This window comes from Enoplosus armatus, chromosome 7 (assembly GCF_043641665.1).
Source record: "Enoplosus armatus isolate fEnoArm2 chromosome 7, fEnoArm2.hap1, whole genome shotgun sequence".
NCBI classification, from domain to species: Eukaryota; Metazoa; Chordata; class Actinopteri; order Centrarchiformes; family Enoplosidae; genus Enoplosus; species Enoplosus armatus.
The window spans coordinates 20,132,642-20,154,157 of NC_092186.1; the positions used below are offsets into that span (position 1 = coordinate 20,132,642).

General features: G+C 42.3%; 1 protein-coding gene across 1 annotated transcript in view; it reads right to left on the bottom strand.

Moving 5' to 3' along the window:
- The window catches only part of dennd1b (DENN/MADD domain containing 1B), a 98,955-nt gene extending 78,000 nt beyond the window's left edge, over nt 1-20,955 (bottom strand). The window contains exons 1-3 of the mRNA XM_070909083.1: nt 20,825-20,955; nt 20,130-20,194; nt 285-328 (exon numbers count right to left, since the gene is read on the bottom strand). Of these exons, the coding sequence (XP_070765184.1) occupies nt 285-328; nt 20,130-20,194; nt 20,825-20,841 (126 nt within the window). The 5' untranslated portion in view covers nt 20,842-20,955. The remainder of the gene's footprint in view (nt 1-284; nt 329-20,129; nt 20,195-20,824) is intronic.
- Nucleotides 20,956-21,516: the final 561 nt, after the last annotated feature.

The following is a 21,516-nucleotide window of genomic DNA, read 5'->3' on the forward strand; positions in this document are numbered from 1 at the left end:
GGAGGGGGATAGAGAGAGAAGGAGAGGAAGTAGTGATAGGGATGAGGAGGAGAGTGGTAGCAGTGGTGGTGGTGGTGGTGGTGGTGATAGTGGTTGGGGGGGGTTACCACAGGATGGCAGGGTGAGTGAGGGCATTAGGCAAGGAAGGGAGATGGGAGAGGAGACGGAGGAGGAGGTAGAGGATGTCTGTAACAGTGAACGAGTGAGAGAGAGAGATTGGGGGAGAGAGAGAGCGAGAGAGGAAGAGAGTGAGAGAAGAATGAAAAAGCAGAGTCTGTTCCAACCTGGTCTGTGTGGTCCTGGGGGAAGCTCCACAGCACGGTTGGATCTAGAGGTAATTGACAGACAGCATTAATCAGCGGGTGAGAAACACACCGTCTTCGCTAGCTGCCTCAGAACACATACATATTAATGAGAGGGGTGGGGGCAAGGGTGGCTGCTGCGAGTCTGTGCACACGCACACACACTCACACTCTTACACTTATATACTCACTTACACGCACACACACAGAACAGCGCACAGTGAAAGACAAGAGAGAGAGCGTCTAGGCTGTATGTGCTGTAAATATGCTAATCTATATTCTCAGTGTAGATATGATAGCTTATATTATACACCAAATCATGCACGTTTAAGAAAGCCATACCAGCACATACTCTAGTTTATTTGCTTAATTATTCCTACATTGATACAAGCCTAGCTGTTTGCTGGAGAGATGTTAAACCTAAGCTGAAAGGTTTATCATTATAGCAGGGGTTTGTGAATTTCTTTTGCTGTAAATAACATTAGTGCTGAGAGATTAATGTGATTAATCGATTTTTAGATCTACAGGAAATTAATACAGTGAAGGGTAAATACAGATAATTTGCTGATCAGACTAAATAAGAAATCTTAAGATAAAACTTTTTGCTTTGGTAAGTTGTGATGGGCATTTTCATTCTTTTTGACATTTTATAGACTACATGCTAATTTATTTAATTTCGATTAATCAAATAAAACTGAAATAGAAAAAAAGAACTGAGAGATTAATCAACAGTAAAATCATTAGTTGCAGTCCTAGACAACCTCGGATGGTCATTCTTGTTTAAAGAGTGTGCTTCAAAGACATTCAGAATTTACAAAAGGTTATTAATGTTTCATATAAATAACAAAGACTTAGAAATATATCAGCATTATTCTCTGAAATCTTAATATTATAGCAGAGAAGATGAGTATTGTTCATCAAAGATGGGGTAGGACACAGGGAAAATATACCAAACTGCACAAAATAACCATTTACTTTGCCTTAATAAGCTGCTGGCCTACTGTTGCCTTAGTATCACTCTTGCAACATGTTTGCATCTCTCTTAAACCTAGCTTCCAAAGCTTCTCACAGGCTTATGCCATGTGGTTGAAAGGAAGTAGCCATAGCCTGAACACAGGGGTCTCTGGTAAACATGGCTTCCACAGCTCCAAGGTCACCCTGTGACCTCGGCAGCAACAGCAAGGGTCTGAAGAGACGAGCTCTCACATGCCAGGTTCACTGTCATGGACATACAAAAGGCCTACAGGCTCATGAACACACCCCCACCTCTGCCTAAACAAAGCTGCCTGAGAGAAAGTGAATCTGGAAGCCCCAAATCTTTTGATAACATAGATAATTCAGTCAGAAAAACAATAATTGTGAGTTCAACAGGTATAAACTATGAGGTTGATTAAGTCCCTAAATCGAAAGATGTATTAACAAGGACTATATTCGTGTATGATCCTGCCCTACGCATATTCATGTAGACATTTATGAAGCCAGAGGAGAGAACCACTACTGCAATAACACAATGTGCAGAGTAGCTTCATGGCTAACACACCAGGCCGCCTGAGAGAGAGAAGGATACAATGGACAAACGGATGACAGGACGCAGCAGAATCCATCATGCCTTACATAATCCTGTTGGATAATTTCATGGGCCCCATCTTGAAAAGAGTGGTACAGAAAGAAAAAAAAAAAGCAGCAGAGCTCCAACTCAGATTGCCCCCCCCTTCTCCCTACCCTGTGATCTGCCACAGTTAGGGCTATTTTATGCTGATTTACTGGGTGAGAGGATGGGAACCGCTGCTGGAGTGTGATACAAGACTGAGGAAAAGGGACAGGAGTTACAGATGAGAAGAGGGTAAGGGGGTCCAGTGTAACTTTTGTCCGCCCTGCCTACTTTCCACAGTGGTTGCCCAGGTGTGTATAGGTATGAAAACAGGGGGGGGGGGGGGGCTTCTACAGCACTGCAAAAAACTGCAAATCCCTACTTTGCCAGTGTCCTTGTTCACGGCTAAACCAATGGACGGGAAGAGGAGTATGTCAGAATTCGAGATCAAGTTCTGATAGCGGCTGCAACACAGATGTGCCAAAAGACCCTTTTCACAGCAGATATGTTGACTTGTCAGGTGGGAAAAGCACAGGTGGAGCAAATTTCGTTAACGATGGCTTAACTCCATCAAGTGTCCCAGGAAGCAACGCCAGTGAGCCAGCATGCACAGTACCAGGACCCTGGAACTGGGTCACCTAAATGGAATGCAGTCATTTTTAAGGTTATTGATTACACCTGTGCTGTTCCCGCTATGACAAGCCAAAATGTCTGCTGTGAAAAAGGTTTCTAAATGGATTCCATTCAACACACACTAGAAAATGTAGTATGTAGCTGTATGCTACCTGTAAATGCAATCATTCATTTCTGGGGCCTTTCATTTATCTCTTGTAGCAGCAAATACTAGCTTTTAATATCCCCTCAGTATGATGAATAGCTTAATGCCCAACATTTAAGGGTAGCCGCTCTAATAAAGTATTCACTACTAAGCTTTTCTGAAATGGTGAGACCACAAGATACAAAATAAAGGCAAACAAAAGGGTGGACGGAAGGAGGGAGCTTAGCGTAGTACTAACATGATTAGTTGAACAATTAAAAAATAATAGATGACAATCTTATAAACAATTATCCCAACATTTGCTGGTTAAACTGAGGGTGTGTTGCTATACTATGTTTCGTATTTCTTTAAATTGAATACTTCAGGGTTTTTGACTGTTGTTAAAACTAAATAACAAAATAACGTTTTTAGTTTTGGCTGAGATGGCTTTCCGGCAATTGACAAAAGTATGGATACATGGACAGAAACCTATGTTACCTAAATGTTACAGTCCTTCTGTGGGGCTTGTATGACATGTATAAAAGCTCTAAATTAGACTGATGCAAGATCATTTCACCAAATGAACTTCAAATCAGCACTCCTTTTCAGAAAACAGTTTATATGTGTGTACGTTCAATTCAGTATGGAGTCACAGAGGGGGAGAGGTGTACAGCGAGAGAGAGGCATGAATAAAGAGAGCACAGGAGGCAGAAAACAGTGAGCTGTAACAACACACAGAAATACTTTTCTCGTGCAGCTAAGGACATGTGAGAACTTCAGAACACTACCAAACACCTTCCTTCATGGTTCATATCTCCTCTTTCCTCTGCATCCTGTGTGCACTTTCCTTTCTATCATACAGCCTCTTATTCTTTCTGTTCTGCTCCACCTCCACATTTCTCTGCCAATCATTTTGCCTCTTGCTTCTCTTTTCTGCTGTCGTTTCTTTTCTATATTCCTCTCCTTTTCCCCATTTCTGCCTAATTTCCAGACCTTCTTCTCACCTCTCTCTGTTTCCCATGCTTGCCTCATTTTTTCTATTTCTTCCTTAACCTTTCTTTCTCTTCATCCCGCCCTTCCCTGCAGCTCTCTGTCCTCTTCACTTCTGCACCCCCCCCCCCCCCTCTATTTTTCTCACTCCCTTGCATTCGTATACCCCTCCCTTCGGACGTGCTGGGCGTGTGGTGGACACAAGAGGGGGCCTGAAGGGGGTTAAGGCTGAAAGTTGAAGGTTACAGAGGTGAAGAGGACCCCTGCTGCTCCGCCAGGGGACACAAATGTCACCATGACAGATCCTACACCGGTTAATCCACCCTCCCCTTCTTCAAAAACACACACACCCACACTACAGCTCCATGACACTGACCAAAAAAATACGACATTTCATTTCTTTCTGAATACTGCAATACCAATGTCAACTGTGAAATATGCAACAACAAAAAAAAGCCTGTCTAAACCATTTTCTTTTCAGCACATAAAAAAATATTTGTGATGCAAATGACATGCTCGTAATTTGCGCTGTTTAAATGTCATCAAAAATTTTCATTACTTGATTTGCAAGGCAGGGATTCTGGACAGCCATAAATTTCTGTCTGCAGCCTCTGTGGACTTGGACTCTTTGGGGATCTTGCATTTTCAAAATACAGGCTGTGGATTTTACAAGTGCATTGTAGAAATGTTTTGGCTTGCTCACAAGGTCATAAAACATTCTCTGCATGCAATAGACAATGGTAGCTGTCAGTTACAATACAATTTGACAAAGTTAGAGACACATGGGCTCTGGAGGACACCAGCAATGGCATATGCAAGCATGAGCACACACATACACACAGTTAATAACAACCGCATCCCTACAAAGGGTAGACATGCAGTGCCTTGTTCATGGGCACCTAAGTCATTGTAGCTTTTGCCATTTGACTGGACTAATTATTGCTGAGACAAATCAATCACTTCCTGCTCATACACTGCCTGTTTGTCCATACATCTGTCTTACAAACATGCTCTGTTTGGCCTGCCTGCATAATCCATTGATTTTAGACACCAGCCTCTCCATCACCCACCTCCGTCAAAGCCAAAAATGCAAAGGATTCAAAATGTGTTTATTGCATTTCCTACAGTTGACAAAATCTACGAAGAGCTGTTGCAAACAGTATAAAAACAGTCCATTTGATGTGACACCGGTGGCAGCTGCAGTGACAAGGGGAAAACAACCTATAGCATATTTCACCCTGGTGGAGCGTAAACAGATCCAGTGGGTGAGAATTGAATTGAAATCACCTATCCAGAGTTAGATTCCTCCATTCACACCCCAGGAAATGGAGGTGGGCAAATGTGACGGAGGAGTGACCATTGGTCTCTGTTTACAAAGTGCATGCGTGTCTGTGTGCAAATGTGTACAGTACAAGTACATGTGTGTTTACAGATAGATAGCAAGCTCAGGAGTGAATATTTACTGTACAGTAGCATGTCCATCGATCTCTGAGGGCTTCAAGCGTGGCTGACCTCCAACAGTCACGACGGGGGCAACATGCAGGAAGCCCCTGAGCCGTGACACAGATACTGGGGATGGGGGGGTGGGTGGTGGTAGAGATGGTCAAAAATCAATGTTTTGGCTATTCCTGAGACGCCTGTCTTTAAAAGTCAGAGGAGAAGAGTGAGGGAGGAGAAAGGAGGGTTAATAGGTGAAGGGTGTTGGGAACTGAGAACGGGGGAAAAGGGAAAGAGTGGGAGGAGGAAGGATGAGGTGAGGGAAGAAATGGATGGATTGCCTAAGAGTGGGAGGTAGACCTCTGCCTCTCTCAACGGACACCACTTCCTTCCTACCTCCTCATGTGGATCATTAAACGTGGCAGGATTAAACAGAATAAATTAGCAAGATATACGTACACTGAAACATGAGAGAAACAAGAAATAAGCCTACCCCTTCATCTCTTATTTCTTCTATTCTCTGCATAAATCTATGTCTACTGGCACCTCCAAGTAGGCTAAAAATGAAAAATGCTGGCATCTTCATCTTGGCATAAATCTATGCTTCTTGGGATTTCCAAGTAGGCTAAAAAGAAGCTGTTGGCAGAGGATGTCATTCCTAATGCTGCCCTAATGCTGCTGGCTGGAAGAAAAAGTTGGCGCATAACACCAGCGTGTCAGAAACCTCACACTGCCCAGCACTGCACAGCAAGTTATTCAACTTGAAGTCATTTTGTCACTAAACTAAAAGTAAACCCCAACTTACTTTGAATAACAAAGCTTTATAAAAATAGCCTTTGCAAACTTTCCGTGAAACTGGAAAAAGCATATGATAAAGATGAAATACAGCCACAGTGCAGAAGCCTATGTTTGTGTTTCTATAGGGTCACCTTAGCAGCTCAATAATAGTGGCCTGAATGCATGGTTCTGGCTTTAAGACTGAGAGAGATTCCAGTAAAACACAAAAAAGACCTAACCCTAAATCCAGTGTGAATACACATTTAGATGAAAGCCTCTAGTTTATAATTCTCTATACTATGTGAATCAAACACAGACTTAGAGCCCTCATGGCCATCCAGTGTTCTAAAGGCATAAGAAATGCACTATTTTCACCTTATTCCATGAACGACTGAATGTGTGTTGTGAGTGAATAGGGGGCCTGTTTGTTAAGAGAGGCCAAATCCCATATGGTGAACAGCAGCTCCTCTGGTGAGAAGAGAGGCTGTGAAAGCCACCGGCAGCCCCTCTCCTCCATCCGTGCTCCGGAGATGAAGGGATGTAGCGCCTGCCTCTCCTTGTTCCTCCTTTCTCTCGCTCCCTTTGCCTCCTCTCCTCCCTCTTTCTTGGCCAGGGGTTAAACTGCTGCACTCTAACCTCCTTGGCAATGATTTCATTCACTCCAGTTCTCTCGCTCACTCTCTCATCTCTGAGAGAGATTTATTTCACAGTATGTAGTGGATTAGGCCCCCCTCGTATGCCCTCGGACAAAAGCATTGTTTTAGCACTAGCCTGTTCGCTGTAACGGGAGGAAGCTACCGCTACTAAGCGTCCACAATGCGGCCATTGTGGACACAGGGCTGGAAGGACCCTGCCTCGGAGGCCGTCTAGACTTTGAGCCTGGGCCGATTGGAGAAACAGAGGGAGAAAATCCCATCAGGCAGTGGAGTGAAAGTTAACTAAGGTAACCTGCTGTGAACCTGATGAAGATGTCAAGCCAACATATGGCAAAAAATGTCTATTGTCAGAACAAGGAGCTTTCTTCCCTCTGAGGGAGGGTATAGTGGAGGAGGAGGAGTAGAAGAGTGGCTAAAGAAGACTAGGGGGGTATGCACAACCTAAAGGAAGGAATAACTGTGGTGGTCATCGTTTTACTTCTGGATCAGTAGCCTTATTCTGGCCAGGGGGAGGCCCAACCCCTACACTCACAATTAAAGGAGTAAGCAGATTAACTGGCATCTTTCAAAGGCCAGCAGAAAGAAAAACACACTCACAGACGTTTAAAACATTTTTTTCCCTTTTGCCTATCAGGTCTCAGACTGCACACTGCAAATGGCATTACATTTCATGCTGATTTAGTGAGCATAGGTTTTCAGAAAAGAGAAACTTCTTAAACGATGATATGGTCCTTAAGTTTACTAATACTGATTGGTCACACTGTGTTGTTACAAGTGAGGACTGGGGACGGATAGAAATGGTGAAAGCCAGAGTCAAAAACTACCTGGATTAAATTAGAACAGATTTGTTTGATTTTAAAATGGTACTTAGAAACTGCAACAGAAAATGCAGATAGGAAACACTCTAAAAAGGGTATATCATTTCTTGTAAAAGGCACCAACAAATATATCATCATATTGGTCTAGATTAGGTCTAGAAATAGGTCTACATTTGCAAAAAAAAAAAAAAAGATGCATTTGAATTCCAATGCTTGAAAAAACAAAAAGAAAACAACCTCTAAGGTAGAGCCTGCTTTACCAGCCAAAAAAATCAACTGGCAGGCTTCACATGTGAGAGATGCTGGCCTGGGGGATTTCTAAGCCATTTCTACAGCTACATCTGAAAAAGATAAACAACAGCCTCAGCCACTGGAAGAAGAAGAAAGAAAGAGCTGCATGGAGATGATGTGACCCTATTAATGCCACATTAGTTGTTCCGTCTTCCCAGAAAAATGCTTCAGTGGGATGAGCTGAGAGAGGGAGAGAAGAGGTGGAGGGAGAGAGAGAGAGAGACAGAAAGAGAGAAGTGAAAGCGATACTGTCTCCAGGCTAGTTGGGATGCAACCCAATTTCACAGCTTCACGAATGAGTGGCGCAGCATATGGATGCAACCTTTGTGACAGCCTCTGTGTATCACCACATATCACCGTTGATATTCCCAGTCAGATTCCATACTGGTCCAACATTATGTCAAACACCGGCTCTGCATGACTGCATCTTCAACACAACACACAGACAGCGTGTTTGTTGGGGGACTGTTAGCCGCCTAAGCTAAGAAAAACAAACCAGTATCTCCCTCGACAGACTACTCTCCAACTCTTTCTACACTGTATGATGTTCAGTTGCTGCAAAATGTGCTTACATTAAAGCAGTAATGTGCCCTAAAATCTGAGGTATAACCTGTAATCTGAGATATGACCCAGATATTTATTTCCAAATAGATGGGGGAGAGGAGGGTAGACTGCACAGTTTGGATTGCAACAGCACCGGTTAATGGTGATGATTGCATCCCTGGTTGTTGGCTGGTTGAATTAAGAACCAACACTACTTCACATAATCACATACTTCTCTCCATATGGTTCAACCATCTGCCACAGTCAAAAAACTTCTATATCAGCACAGTAAATTAACAACTGTATTATCAAGCTAATAAGAATAAAAAGACACTCACTTTATATAATATAACTCACTTTGCAAGGTAGGTTCGCTTTAACTGTATCACAAACCATGTTGAATGAAATCAATCACTGTTTGTTATTACCAAGGGGTATTGATTATGGTTGCTCATATTTATACACTGTAAAGGAAGCTTTGCTGCCAAATAGGAATCCATGTTTTTGGTGTAGTCTCATGTGAAAGAGTCTGACAAAATGTAGTTTTTGGGCGTATAACTTGTTTAAAGTTTAAGAACCCTGGTGAACAGGTCATTGTCACTCAATTACACATGCTTAGGGGAGAGTTCCTTTTCTAGTCTTTGCGGTGGTGGTTGCAGCATCAGAGAAAACACTGTGTAGCACAGCAGCTCCTTGAGGTGTGGAGAGGATCGATCTCAGTTAATGTCATATGGCACAGCACCCAGAGGCAGCTGCGTGGTGCTGATGACAGTGTAAAGCCTTGCCTTTGGCGGCTACATGCTTGGTGGTGCCGAGTTGTGATTTGAAGTTCACATGCAAAGGCTGACAGACAGACAGCTCTCAGTCAGGCAGTCAGACAGTCAGTCAGCCAATCCTTCCACAGGGATGACAATACATCTGTATCTGTTAAAAGCGTACAATAGTGCCTAATCCTAAACACATTCACAGGGGTCTCAATGCTCTGCAGGACTGATGAACGAAATACTGACAGAAAAATACAAGGCAAACGCTACCCAACCACCGAAACTTGAACATTTCCCCAAAATGTAACTTCAGCATAAAAAACGCCAGATTTTTGAGAACCATAACTTCTCAGGGAATTATCTGAGATGGCCATTTGGAGAAAAAGGGCCTTTCAATTCAACCGTTGTTCATCCACTATCCTATAATTCCTTGCAATTTTATTGTTGCTATCGTAAAATGTATAATAATATATCTATGTTCACATAAGCTGGTTGGTTGAAGACGTTTTTACTGCAAACCAAGAACAAGAAACAACTTTGCAACTAAGATATTGGATGTTCAATTATCTTTGCTGCCATCATGGACTTAAGCTCACCCTTGACCATGTCAGTAAGCACATGTTCTTCAGTAAAAGCCACTAACATTGCCAGTGCTGACAATTGTGATTGGAAGCGATTGAAAATTGCATCCGTAGTACTCACAGTGCATTATCATTTCACTTTGCTTCATCAGCATGCTTGCCCTGAATCTCATAGGAATCGGAGAAGTGGGCTTAGCCAACAAGTGACTCAGCAGACAGGACTAAGACTAAGACATGTCAATAAAACTACACCCACTTTCACATTCTACCCGCATTGGACCCATTAATGTCAGACTGTTGTCACAGCTTTAATTCCTTGTCATCCATATTCACACAGGACCCAGATCTACAACTGCAGTTTCATAGAGATCACCGCTAAATCATTAATTACAATTACCTAATTAGAGCTGAAACTGACAACGATTTCTATTATCTATTTCTTTGGTAAATCGATAGTGTATAAAATATCAGAAAGCAGTGAAAACTGCCCGTCATACTGAGAAGCTGGACTTGTTGATGTTTTTTGCATTTTTGCTTGATAAATGATCTTAAAAATGAATCAATCATCAACATTTTTGTCAATTAATTTACTGTCAATAGACCAAAACATTTCCGCACAAGACTTAATATAAACTGTATATTTGTCATTGTTGTTTGTAGAGTTGTTGAAATTCAGTAGTTGTTGTTATACTGGAGCTTCAAGTAACTTTAAGTATCTCTGAGATTTAGAAGAGCAGAATTTATGACTCAAAGAGCTATTAGTTGACATCAATATCTACTATAAGGTTGATAATCCTGCAGTAATTCCTGTACTTCTCACAGAGACACATGTTTAAGTTTCCATACCAAAGACCAGAGTCTGAAGACAGAGGTGTCATATGCTGCACAGATTGTAAAGCCCCTTGAGGCAAATTTGGGATTTGTAATTTTGCCGAGCAACACCAGACCAGTTAAACCCAGTCAGAAGCAGGTCCTGAGGCCCGGTTGAAAACGCATGTTAACCTTTTCATTCTGACCACAAACACGGGTTAATCCTGCATCATTGTGTTTGTCTAAAATGGGTATTTGAGGTTTATACAACTCCGAGCCTCATCTTAACCAGCTCCAATCGAGCGAGATAACCAGGATTATTCCACATTCAAGAAATACACTCAACAATAGCAGTCAACATGAAGGTTAGATGAAGTATTGGAAGGTGAGGGAAGCATAAATGTGTGTATGTATGTATGTGTGTGTGTGTGTGCGTGTGTCTGTCCGTCTATATGAAAACAAAGACCTTGCAGATGAATTACATGATTTGCAATGATAAATGGTCTCAGACATTCACAAAGACATCAAGATTGACCTATATATTCCGTCTTGGAAAATAGGCCAGAACCCAAATTAAGGGCCAGTAGGGCTACTACATGCATGTAAACGCCATCATCTTCACAGTAATTGTGTGGTGTTAGGCAACATAGGAGCAGCCTTGAATGAAGAGACATAGCCTAAGGGCATAGCTGTTGACATGTAAATAGTGAGGATAGAAGCTGAAATGACAGCACAGACAGTGGGCTTGTACTACTAGTTCTGCTTGACTTGGGTTTGGCCTGGGCCACAAAATTAAGGTCTAAAGGACAACAGTCTAGATGTCAGGATACCAGTGCTCATATCATGTCAATAAGTAGGTTGATTTCCTTAATGGCCAGGGAAAACACATTTCTGTCTTTTCATCGTTCATCTTTTAGATCACTTTACATCACTCTACATGGCAGCAGCCCCGTGAGACCAGAAAAACAAACTACATCCTTTGTAACAACCTCTGCCTTTATCTGCTTCTTCCATTCGTATAAAAGTGGGGTTTGCAGAATGCTGGAGACTCCCCTGCAAAAAGGAATACTCATCATTTTACATCATACGTTATTTGCCAACAAAAGACATACCTATGGCAGCCACGCATGCATATTTGTGCTAAAACTTAAACAATGCACAGAGTTGATGGTTCCTGTGGGGAAATCTCAGTGTCTCTTGTTTAATATGTTAGGAATTCTTCATAAGAGCTTTACGGCTATCATTTCCACTGCACACGACAAGAGAAGTGGGCCGGTTGATGTAGCCACGAGAAGTGAGTCAACCCCAAATCCTGTTAAAATGCTGTCATCGCAAAATCAGCTCAACATGACAGTCACGAAAGTCAACATATTTTTGAGCACAGCTTTATTATGAAATCCAATTTGGCAGACTAGGACAGATTAACATCACCAAAGCTACATTAAAGCAGGAGCTGCACTAATCCTGTTCATTTGTGGGCTAAACTAGGCCACATTGGTATTACATGCATAAGAACCAGCCAATCATTGTTCTTTGACTCACAATAATTGGTTGTGTGTGTTTGTGGGGGCGTGCATATATGCCTGTTTGGTTGTACATGCTTGGGCCATCTGCTGTGCTGAACATACCTACTCCTGGCCTATCTATTGTCATCCTTGATCCTTTACATGATACATGTAAAGGAGAGCTTAGCTTCAAGATGACATTAGCGTTTTTTGGAAGCTAAACTCAGCTGGACGTTATCCTAGCCTTTGCTTCAAGGTTTTTATTTTTAAACACATAAAATTCCCACAGCTCTCTGGAGCATAACTTAAGAATGGTCACAAGGGAATAAATTCATCTGCCATCACACAAAGATGCACAGCACATGCACTAAGGCACAGACACAAACAAAAAAACAAGCCCCCGACAACAGTGCTGTGAGGCTGCAAGTCAGGGTGATGTGATGAAACTCTTCTGCATTCATCAAAATCATCTCATTTTAAATCATTGATCGGGTCCCTACTTTACCCCACTTTTTCGCCGTGGAAAGGGGAAGTCTAAAAATAGCCTGTGAGCGTCAGTGCCTAGAAGTCTTTCCATGTTCTCCCAGTCTGGCAGCATTAGTGAATTCAGATGAGCCTCCTGCAGCTCTCACCGCTTCTGTCTCTCTTTCTCATGCACAGTCGCACACATCCGTGCAGCAGTGCACATGACATAGACAGCCATATATGCACAACACACACTATACACTTAAACATGTACCTGCTATCACACACACACACAAAAACAGTTTGCCCCTGGAGTTTCAGCACTGCGTCAGTGAGTGGGAAGGCTCAGCCAGCAACCCACACCTCAGTTTATAGACTACTGCCATCAGCATATCCACCACCCCCTTCATCCTCTCTCCCCCATCTCTCTCGCTTCCTCCCTGCCCCACCCAGTCTCATTTTACCCCAGTTCTTCATGCTTTGGCCAATGATAATCTGTGCTCTGAAGAAACTACAAAGAAGTCCACTCACAGCTGTCCTGATGGTGGTGGATGCATGTGTGTGTGTTTGCCAAAACATGAGTGTAGTGAGATCACATGGCACCACCTGAAAAGTCCCAGTGACGTGTTCCCTCTCTCCATGCACAAAGGGGAGCAGGAAGGATTGCGCCTTGTTTGTGACTATGCAAACAACGTATGATCCCAAAGAAAACGTTGCAAGAGGATGAACAGGTAGAGACAGAAGATACGAGATGCGAGTAAAATGGATGCGTCAAGAAAAGGCAGCTGTTCCTGGACAGAGTGAATGAACAGGGACTAGCAACAGTGAGTTTTGTGTCTACACAAACAGACTCCTTCAAACCCTGCTGCCAGACCAACAAAACCAGATTAACCAGTGCACATTAATTTGCATTACTTTTTGCAGGCAATGTTGAATTCTCCTGCATTAAAAGTGGAGGAAATCATAAAAATGCTCTATTTGTAGGTTATCATTATTGCCAAATACATCTTAACCCAAAATATAAAGGTTGCAAAAAAAATCTATTCTTCTGGCTTGGGATTTCATTGGTAGCTACCCTTACCTGGGGAACACTTCACTTGTCATGTGTCTGCACTGGCCAAAAGCTAACTCCAAAAGTGTTGAAAGTTAAATATTTTTAGTTTGAGCGTCACCATATAATCAGAAACAAAACATGCTGGGGTGAAATGTGAGGACAAAACTTGCTTCCATCTCTTTTAAATAAGAAAAGAGCTGGAACTAAACCCAGTAAGCAGCAGGCCACTACACAGTTATTGAATGGATGAGTGACCGCGAGTAGGGAGCTACAAATGACTCCAGACACGAACAAAAGAGCAAGGCTGTAGAGCACTGAGGAAAGCAGTAACACTAGCTGGCCAACTTTGTCATCTGGCTAACCAAAATCTAAATATCTTGTTATATCTTACTATGTAGCACACAGCGAAAACTGTGGTGAAACTGTGATGAAAAACAGCATTGAAAAGGGAGACTCTAACTCGAAGACTGAGTTCAAATTGCTAATCAAAATGAACAACAGTCTAGTCTTGCTTTGTGAACATGTAATTATTCCACAAATGTATTGTCAAGTTTTGTCTCTCAATTACACATTTTGCTTTTCTTTCAGGAATGTAACATCATCCATACATAAATACTCACATTAGCAGGGCACTTTGGACACCAAATGTCTAATGTTTCAGTAGGTCATGCCATTAATAGTGTTCACAAAAGAAAAGGGCATTAGCACACAAACAAAGCCCCAAATATCCACCTACCTCCACCATGAATGCAGACAAAAAAAAGAGGTTAGGCCGCTAAAAGTTGGACAGTGGGGTCAGGCATGATCCTATAGACACTCAGAGAGCATATAGTGGGAGGGGATTTCTCAAAGTTCACTCACACTGTGGCCATCACCATAGCAGGGAAGTTAAGAGACTTCCTCAATTCGCTTCAGAGGAAAAACAGATGAAAGACAACAAAGACTTGGGTGATATCTGATTCTGTGTAAAGCCAATTTAGCAAAGTCATATGGGCAAGACAAAAGAGAAAGGCAGAAGGGTTGTGCGATAAACAAAGTGTGAGACCCTGGGGTCCTCTCAGGAGTGTGAGTGGAGGAGTGTGGCCTCTCTAATGACCAATCAACACCCTCCTTGCTGCCATGGCATCTGTTAGTACTCCAATGGCCTCCCGTCTGAGTGTGAGCCCGCCGAGAACTCAACACGCAGCCGGAATCCAATCAGACTGCAGAAACGACAAAGCTTGGGTCAAGGAGCAATTCTGACATTTTGCAGAATGTCAACGTTCAACCTTTTCTAAAAGTTCTACTACACGGGAGTTTTGCTCTACGAATACGAAGGGTGGAAATGGGAAGGGGTGAAAGCCAAAGGAAAAAAAAATGGAACATCACAGTTCTGCTTGAGGGGGCTACAGCAGAGAAGGAAGCAGATTGATAACTAACTAGTGAACAGTAGGTGACACTGTGAGACCTCCAGGTCTCAGCTAAAATGTTCTTAGGATACAGAACAAAAGTAACTTTTCATAGTTGGACAAAGTGAACCTATAAGGCCACGTGAATCAAAGGGCAAAATGTGTCTACTCTGTACTTTTGCATTCTGGTTTTCTTTATGTATATCTGAAGGAGGAGTCCCAAAACCTATGCAAGTACACTTATATTTTAACAGTTAAACCTCAGGCAACGTATCCTAATACTGGTGAGAAGCTATCTTGAGATACTGAAGCAGACGATACACCTGCCACTTATCTAAGACAAAAAAGACACATGCTCAATGGTATACAACTGACAGGTACAAACATGAGATGGAAACACGATAGATAACAACTGCTTTCATCCATCTTCTAAGGATGGAGGGTGCGAATGTGTTGTGCATATTGTAAAGAATGTCAGTCTATCGCAAGGCATGGAAAAACATTAATTCATACGTTTATTGAGAGAATTTAGAGCTCCCAATTCATCTGACCTGCATGTCTGAGCTGAGGTACGCAGAAAGAGCATGGAAAGCAAACCACATAGACAAACCAGGGCCAGGTTTCAAACCTGAGACCATAGCCTTGTGAGGCATCAGTGCTAACCAAGCTGCCCTCATTGAGGTTGTTTTTTTTTTTTTTATAAACAGTAAATCGTTCCCCTAATTGCAGCATGAATGTTGCTATAAAATTGATATGCTGATCTATTAAGTTTATTGCTTTGTTACTGGGAACAATCTGGCTGGAGGGAGCGGGCGAGGACAGGTAGCATCTGTCCCCACCTACTGCCTTGGCAGCGTTAGCGTCATCTGCTAGCTTTGGCAGCATCTTGGAAGCACATCAATATGGCTTTATGTAGCCAGGGCCGCTAGTAGCTAGCATGCCAGTCACGCTCTCAGGCAACACTCACTCACAGCCTGAGCATCCACAGAGCACTGAGCCAACAGAGCTAAGCGGAACTGAGCTCAGGCTGAACAGGGAGGCCAGGTCTCCATGGACCCGCATGAGGAAAAAGGGCTAGTGTCTGTCATCTATCCACACATCCATGGTTATAAGTGTGGGGCCAAGTCCAGATATATACACTGCCACCATTGTAGCTGTGAGCTTTAATTTCTTGTTTTTCTCCCGAGCAACAATTCTGTTGTGGAATGCTGATGCTCTCATCAAGTCTCATCACTACTATAGTATAATCAAATCTGTAAGGTGATGGACTTTTCTGTTCTTACCTGCACCACTGATGTTATGTTGTTACCACAAGCGTTTGCCAAAATGACAGGAAAAATCAAACCTACCCATGGGAGTATTAATTGGGACTTTGCCCAACAGGAACAAACTCCCAACACTGGCAGACTTAATTATTCTAAATGACGTGTTTTTAGCTACACACTTACAAATAGTATTCTCCTTGACCACAGTAAAACTATAACTTGATCTGCCTGTGAATCAGACTTGGTGTTAGGGCTAAAAGGCCATACATCAATGGCAGCAAAGCCCAAGTCATTCAGAGTAGTTGAATGGCCCTGTTGGCTGAACATCACAGATCTTCAGCAATCTTATGGGACCTCCCTAACAGCAGTTAGTTACATCGCAGTGAAGTCTATACAGTGTGAGCCCTCCGCAACAAAGTACAAAATACAACAAAACAGAGTTTGTGGCAGTGGAACTGATTTTAGATAGGACCATTGTTAGGTTTTCATTACTGGAAATACGAAGTGACAAAATGCGCTGCATTGGCGACTGCATCTTTAGACAACTCCACAGAGGACCTTTAATCAATTGTCAACCATAATAACATCAATCATGATTATCGATTTAAAATTGATTGATTGACTAATTATTACAGGCTTATAAAAACACAAACACAATGATATGCTATTGACATGATATTGGATTTTTTTGCTGCACAACATTGCTAAATGTTTGAATAAAGTTAAATAGGGATGGGTTGTGCGCTGCTTAGTGTAATTCAACTTCCAAAAAAAGGGAGACCTGGTAAAGGAGGAGGCAGCCACAGTCAACTGGCTTACTTCAGTTTGGGTCAAGTCACACTCTAACAAGTATTCAAGGTAAGCAAAATCTTTTAATGTGCTGTTCCTGTTGTCACACCATGCCCGCATCACTGGTTCAGACAACGGTTCTTTATGGTGTACACACAGTTATCCCTACTGCATGGAAAGTCAGCATAGCTCCAGCCATTGAAGCCACCCCCACAGATGAAACCGGTTTCCCAGGCCAATCATTGTCAGTTGATATATTTTAGAGTCAAACTCTTCGCAGTGATTCTTATTGATCATTAGCATTAGTATTAATGACTTAATTCAGTACTCAGGTGTAGGATTAAGTGAGCCTGTCACATAGAGAAATATTAAGTTTTGGACTTGAGCTTGGCACTGTCTCTAGGCCAAAAGGTTAACTTTATAATGAGTGAGCAATATATGTTGAGATCAGCGGTTAAACAAAGGTCACCATGAAACAACTTAAAAAAATATAAAAAACAGGTTTATTTCAGGCCCGCCTGTAAACATGTGTGTGTGGTCTGCATGCATAGCGCTGACTACAGAAGATGTGAAATCCAGTTAACACAGGAAGTTGAGGGACAGGTGTACTGGCCATCTACAAAGGGCTAAACTATTTCCGTCTGACCACAGTATATGTTTCTCTGCACTCTGGTCATGACGACTATCAACAAAGGGACCTATCCTCTACACTACAATGGTATCATGTCAAACTATCACACACAGATCTAGTTTCACACCTGCAGGACCAGGATGTGGTGAGGGTGGCAGTGCGGCATCAGCAAAACGCTGCACACACCAAGCTTTGCAGTCACTCAAAGAGGACTCCCTTTCAGTCAATTTAAAGCATGGTATTACAAGCTGCATTGCTGGTAGAGGTAGTACACAACAACTGAAATGCAGCCAAAATCAATCTTAAATTAAACTTGTGTTCCCTAAGCTGTTAGGAGGAGATGTGAGAAACATGAGCAAGCTGAAACCTTCCACCACTTCTCCAAATGCTCAAATAGTCTACGCCATGTTGCTATGACAATTTAATTATAGTCTATCATGGTTGCACTATTGTTTGTTTGCCTCTGTGAGGTAGTGGGATGATAATGTGTGAATGTGAAGTGGTGCTTTTTGGCCAAGTACCTAATGTTTGGCTGTAGGAGAAACAGCCCTAGTTTGTGGTGACTGACTGTGGAGGTTTCATAGCTGGCCAAAGCAGTTCTGCTATGACTCATAGCATTAACCCTTTCAGCTCATAATAAAAATATGCACCACAGAATTGAGACAAATGCATACATTACAATGAGACAGGTCAAATTTTGGGGGTTAACGTATGTATAAATATACAATATTCGCACACAATCGATCCATTCAGGCCTAGTAAAATGATATCAGTCCCTTCAGCACAGTATTATCATTCAAAAGAAGCATTTCATTTCATACAGACGTCAGCTAAAGCCAAGTCAAAGAAAAGGAAACTGATGGGATTCAGAGAGAAGTGGTTCATTCCTCATATGGTTATCTGAAACCACTCCTTTAAAAAACAATCCAACACAACTGAAAGCCCCCGCTGGCAGATAATATACATCTACATCATGACGACGTCCTCAACAGAGACATTCTTATATCCAATCAGGGCTCGGCACAGGGCAGAGAGAGCACTGTGGTGAAATGACTGAGCAGAATGCGTACGTTCCAATTGACCTGAGGGGTGCGCAAACGTTGCTCTGAAGCTGTGCTCCAGGGAGCAGGAGTCCGGATATGAGTCTGACCCTGGATCATACATGGGGGAAGTCAGTTATTGCAGCGCAGGCCGGTGGTTTATGAGTTTGGTTTAAAATCCAATATCAGAACTACATCCAAGGACAACTTTCAGTCTACTCTGGTCAGCTCAGCAGCTGCACAAGTGAACCGTCCACATAACACCTCTTTAACGTCAAAACTGAGCGGGCAAAATAAGACAGCTGGTGTAATGTGCAGTGAAAATGTTTTTACATGATATTTGACTTATGGGCGACACTGGATATTGATGTGAAATATAGGTTACATTATTTCCCATATTCATAAAGGGTAGAATATGGTGTTGTTCTTCATTGGCCACAGTCATTTCCCGGGCTAGTCTGAACACTTTCTGTACTGACCACCACTGCTGGAATGTTTGACCACTGCAAACAGCAGAACAGTTAATGCAGCTTGCTGACCCAAGTGTAATCTTTCTAAAACAACATCTTTGTGGGGTCATGGTTACAAAAGAAATGCCTGCACTGGTTAACTTCTGGTCAGGCTTAATAGCAGAACAGTGCAGACTGAAAAATCAGTCAAATAAATAAAGAATCCACAACACTAATAAACATCTTAAAGCAGCTAACATCTCAATGTTGACCTCCTCTAGTCCTTAGGAGTACACTCTGGAGCACACATAATAACACCACAGACATGATGATTGCTCCCATTGTGTAAGACTGAACTCAGTCATGCAGTGTAGTTCTGTGACACTCGCTGTCTGACTTAAAATGCTGTGCAAGTGCATTTGGTAAACACTGCTGCCAACGTTACATGACATCTTGGCTGTACAGCCTTACAATTACTGTAATTACACTACATTCTTTCAAACACATGGCACACAAAAAGGTACGACGGGCAAAAACCCATACACCTCTTTATCAAGATGGATAGGGCCACGAGTAACAATTAGTTTCACTGTCAAAAACTATGTCACCTATTTTTCTTTCATTTATCGATTCTTTATTTATTTGTTCAGCAAAATGTAGGAAATTTGAGAGAAATGTCCCATTAAATGATTGACAGGTTATTAAAACAATTAAAATTTTGATTCATTTTATGCCAACCAACTAATAATTTCAGCACTGATAGATGTAACAATCAATTAAAATGAATATGCTCTATTTAGGGCTGCAATTAACAATTATTTTCATTATTGATTAATCTGCCAATTAGTTTCTTGATTAATCAATTAACCTTTTGGTCTATAAAATGTTAGAAAATAGTGAAAAATGCCCATCACACTTTTCCAGAGCCCAAGGTGGTGTCTTCAAATACCTTGTTTGATTGAACAACAGGCCAAAATCCAAAGATATTTAATTTATAATGATACATTGATGGAATAAGTGAATTAAGGGCATATGTGGCTTAAAAAATGCAGATCAAAACTAATTCTCTGTCAAAATAATCAATTCACTGACCAACTGTTTCAGCTCAAGCTCCATTAGTTATGCATGCAATGTACAGGTTCAGAAACGTTTTTGTTTTACTTGCCTCCACCAAGCAGCTTACAGACTGACAGTTCGTTATTAATGGAAATAATGATATCACCTACCCTCATTTTCAGATGTTGGACATGCCACCTGCACAATCAGATCAAATGTTCTTTCTGGATTCTCCCTGAAAGGAACAAAACACTGTTTACTCAGGGGAAATAAGGGGCAGATGTTATTACACACAATCGTGGGCAACAAGTGTGTATTCCGCATTAGCACACATAACAACTGGGTTTAATTCCATTGAATGTACCTTAGTATAATATTTGTAATCATACCGTGGACCTGTCCTACTTTTCATGAGTCACACTGTCAATAGCCGACAATGTCAACAACGGCAGGTTAGCTAACGCTGATTGCATTAGTCTGAATGTAAGAATGAGAAGTTTTTTTTACATCTGACAACACATCAGGACAAACTTGGGTCACTGGACCCGGGTCGCTCGGTGTCGTGTCCACATGTAACCTATTTAAAGCTGTCGGCTTGGCTAGCGGAGCTGCTAATTGGTGGTCAGCTAGTAAGAGACAGAGCAACAGACTGACCCAAATGCTGTCGAGCCAGCTGGCCTGGCTATTAAATCCACTGCTGGAGATGGCTCAAATTACGCCAAACATTCCTTCGTATTTCACATTCAGCTCCGAGTTAAGGCTACGTGCCTGGACCGCACGTTAGCCGTTAGCTCGACAGTACTAGTTATATCAAGAAGCGACAGGGAGGGGGGGGGGGGGGCACCACAAAACTCAGAGGTCTTACTTTATTCTGCTGTCCATGGTTTAGCTACAACATCGCGACAACTCCGTGCTGTCGGCGGCTCTGCTTTGCTCTGCTGGCTGTCCGAGAATATTTCCACCCCGTCCGTCCTCACTCTCAACCGCCACTTCTTCTGTCTTATCTGAGACCGGTCGAAAGCTGCCGTGACCGCATGCTTGGAGGTGGGGTAGTGTAAATAGTTTGTGCCGTCCTTCTCCCGTTAATGTAGCCTGAATCCCCAGTTCAGCACCACGGCGTTTATTTCCCACAACAAACACCACTCCAGGAAGTGCTGTCAAAGATTTGGTGACGTCAGCGCGTCAGACCAGCACCTTGCTGCTGCCTCTGCCTGCAACAAGCATCTTTTCTTCCACTTTAGATGAGTAACAAGCATGACACGCACAGCAGACCTGAGCCGTGTGATTCATGCTTCTGATAAAAACAACGTGTTTCCCTATGAGACTGTATTATTAGTTCAATAATTGTGGCAACGGTAGCCTTCAGCAGTGGCTCCCAAAGTGGGGTCCTGGGACCATCAGGGGTCCTTGTGAGGGCTTCCAAACTGAGAAGTAGGCCTAGTTTAAACTAGTATTAATAGATTTATTTTGGCTGCTTGGGGGCTGAACACATCATAACACAGCATATCATAACTTAAGTTGTATATTCTCTCTCTTTTTAGCTTTAGCTGCTAAATG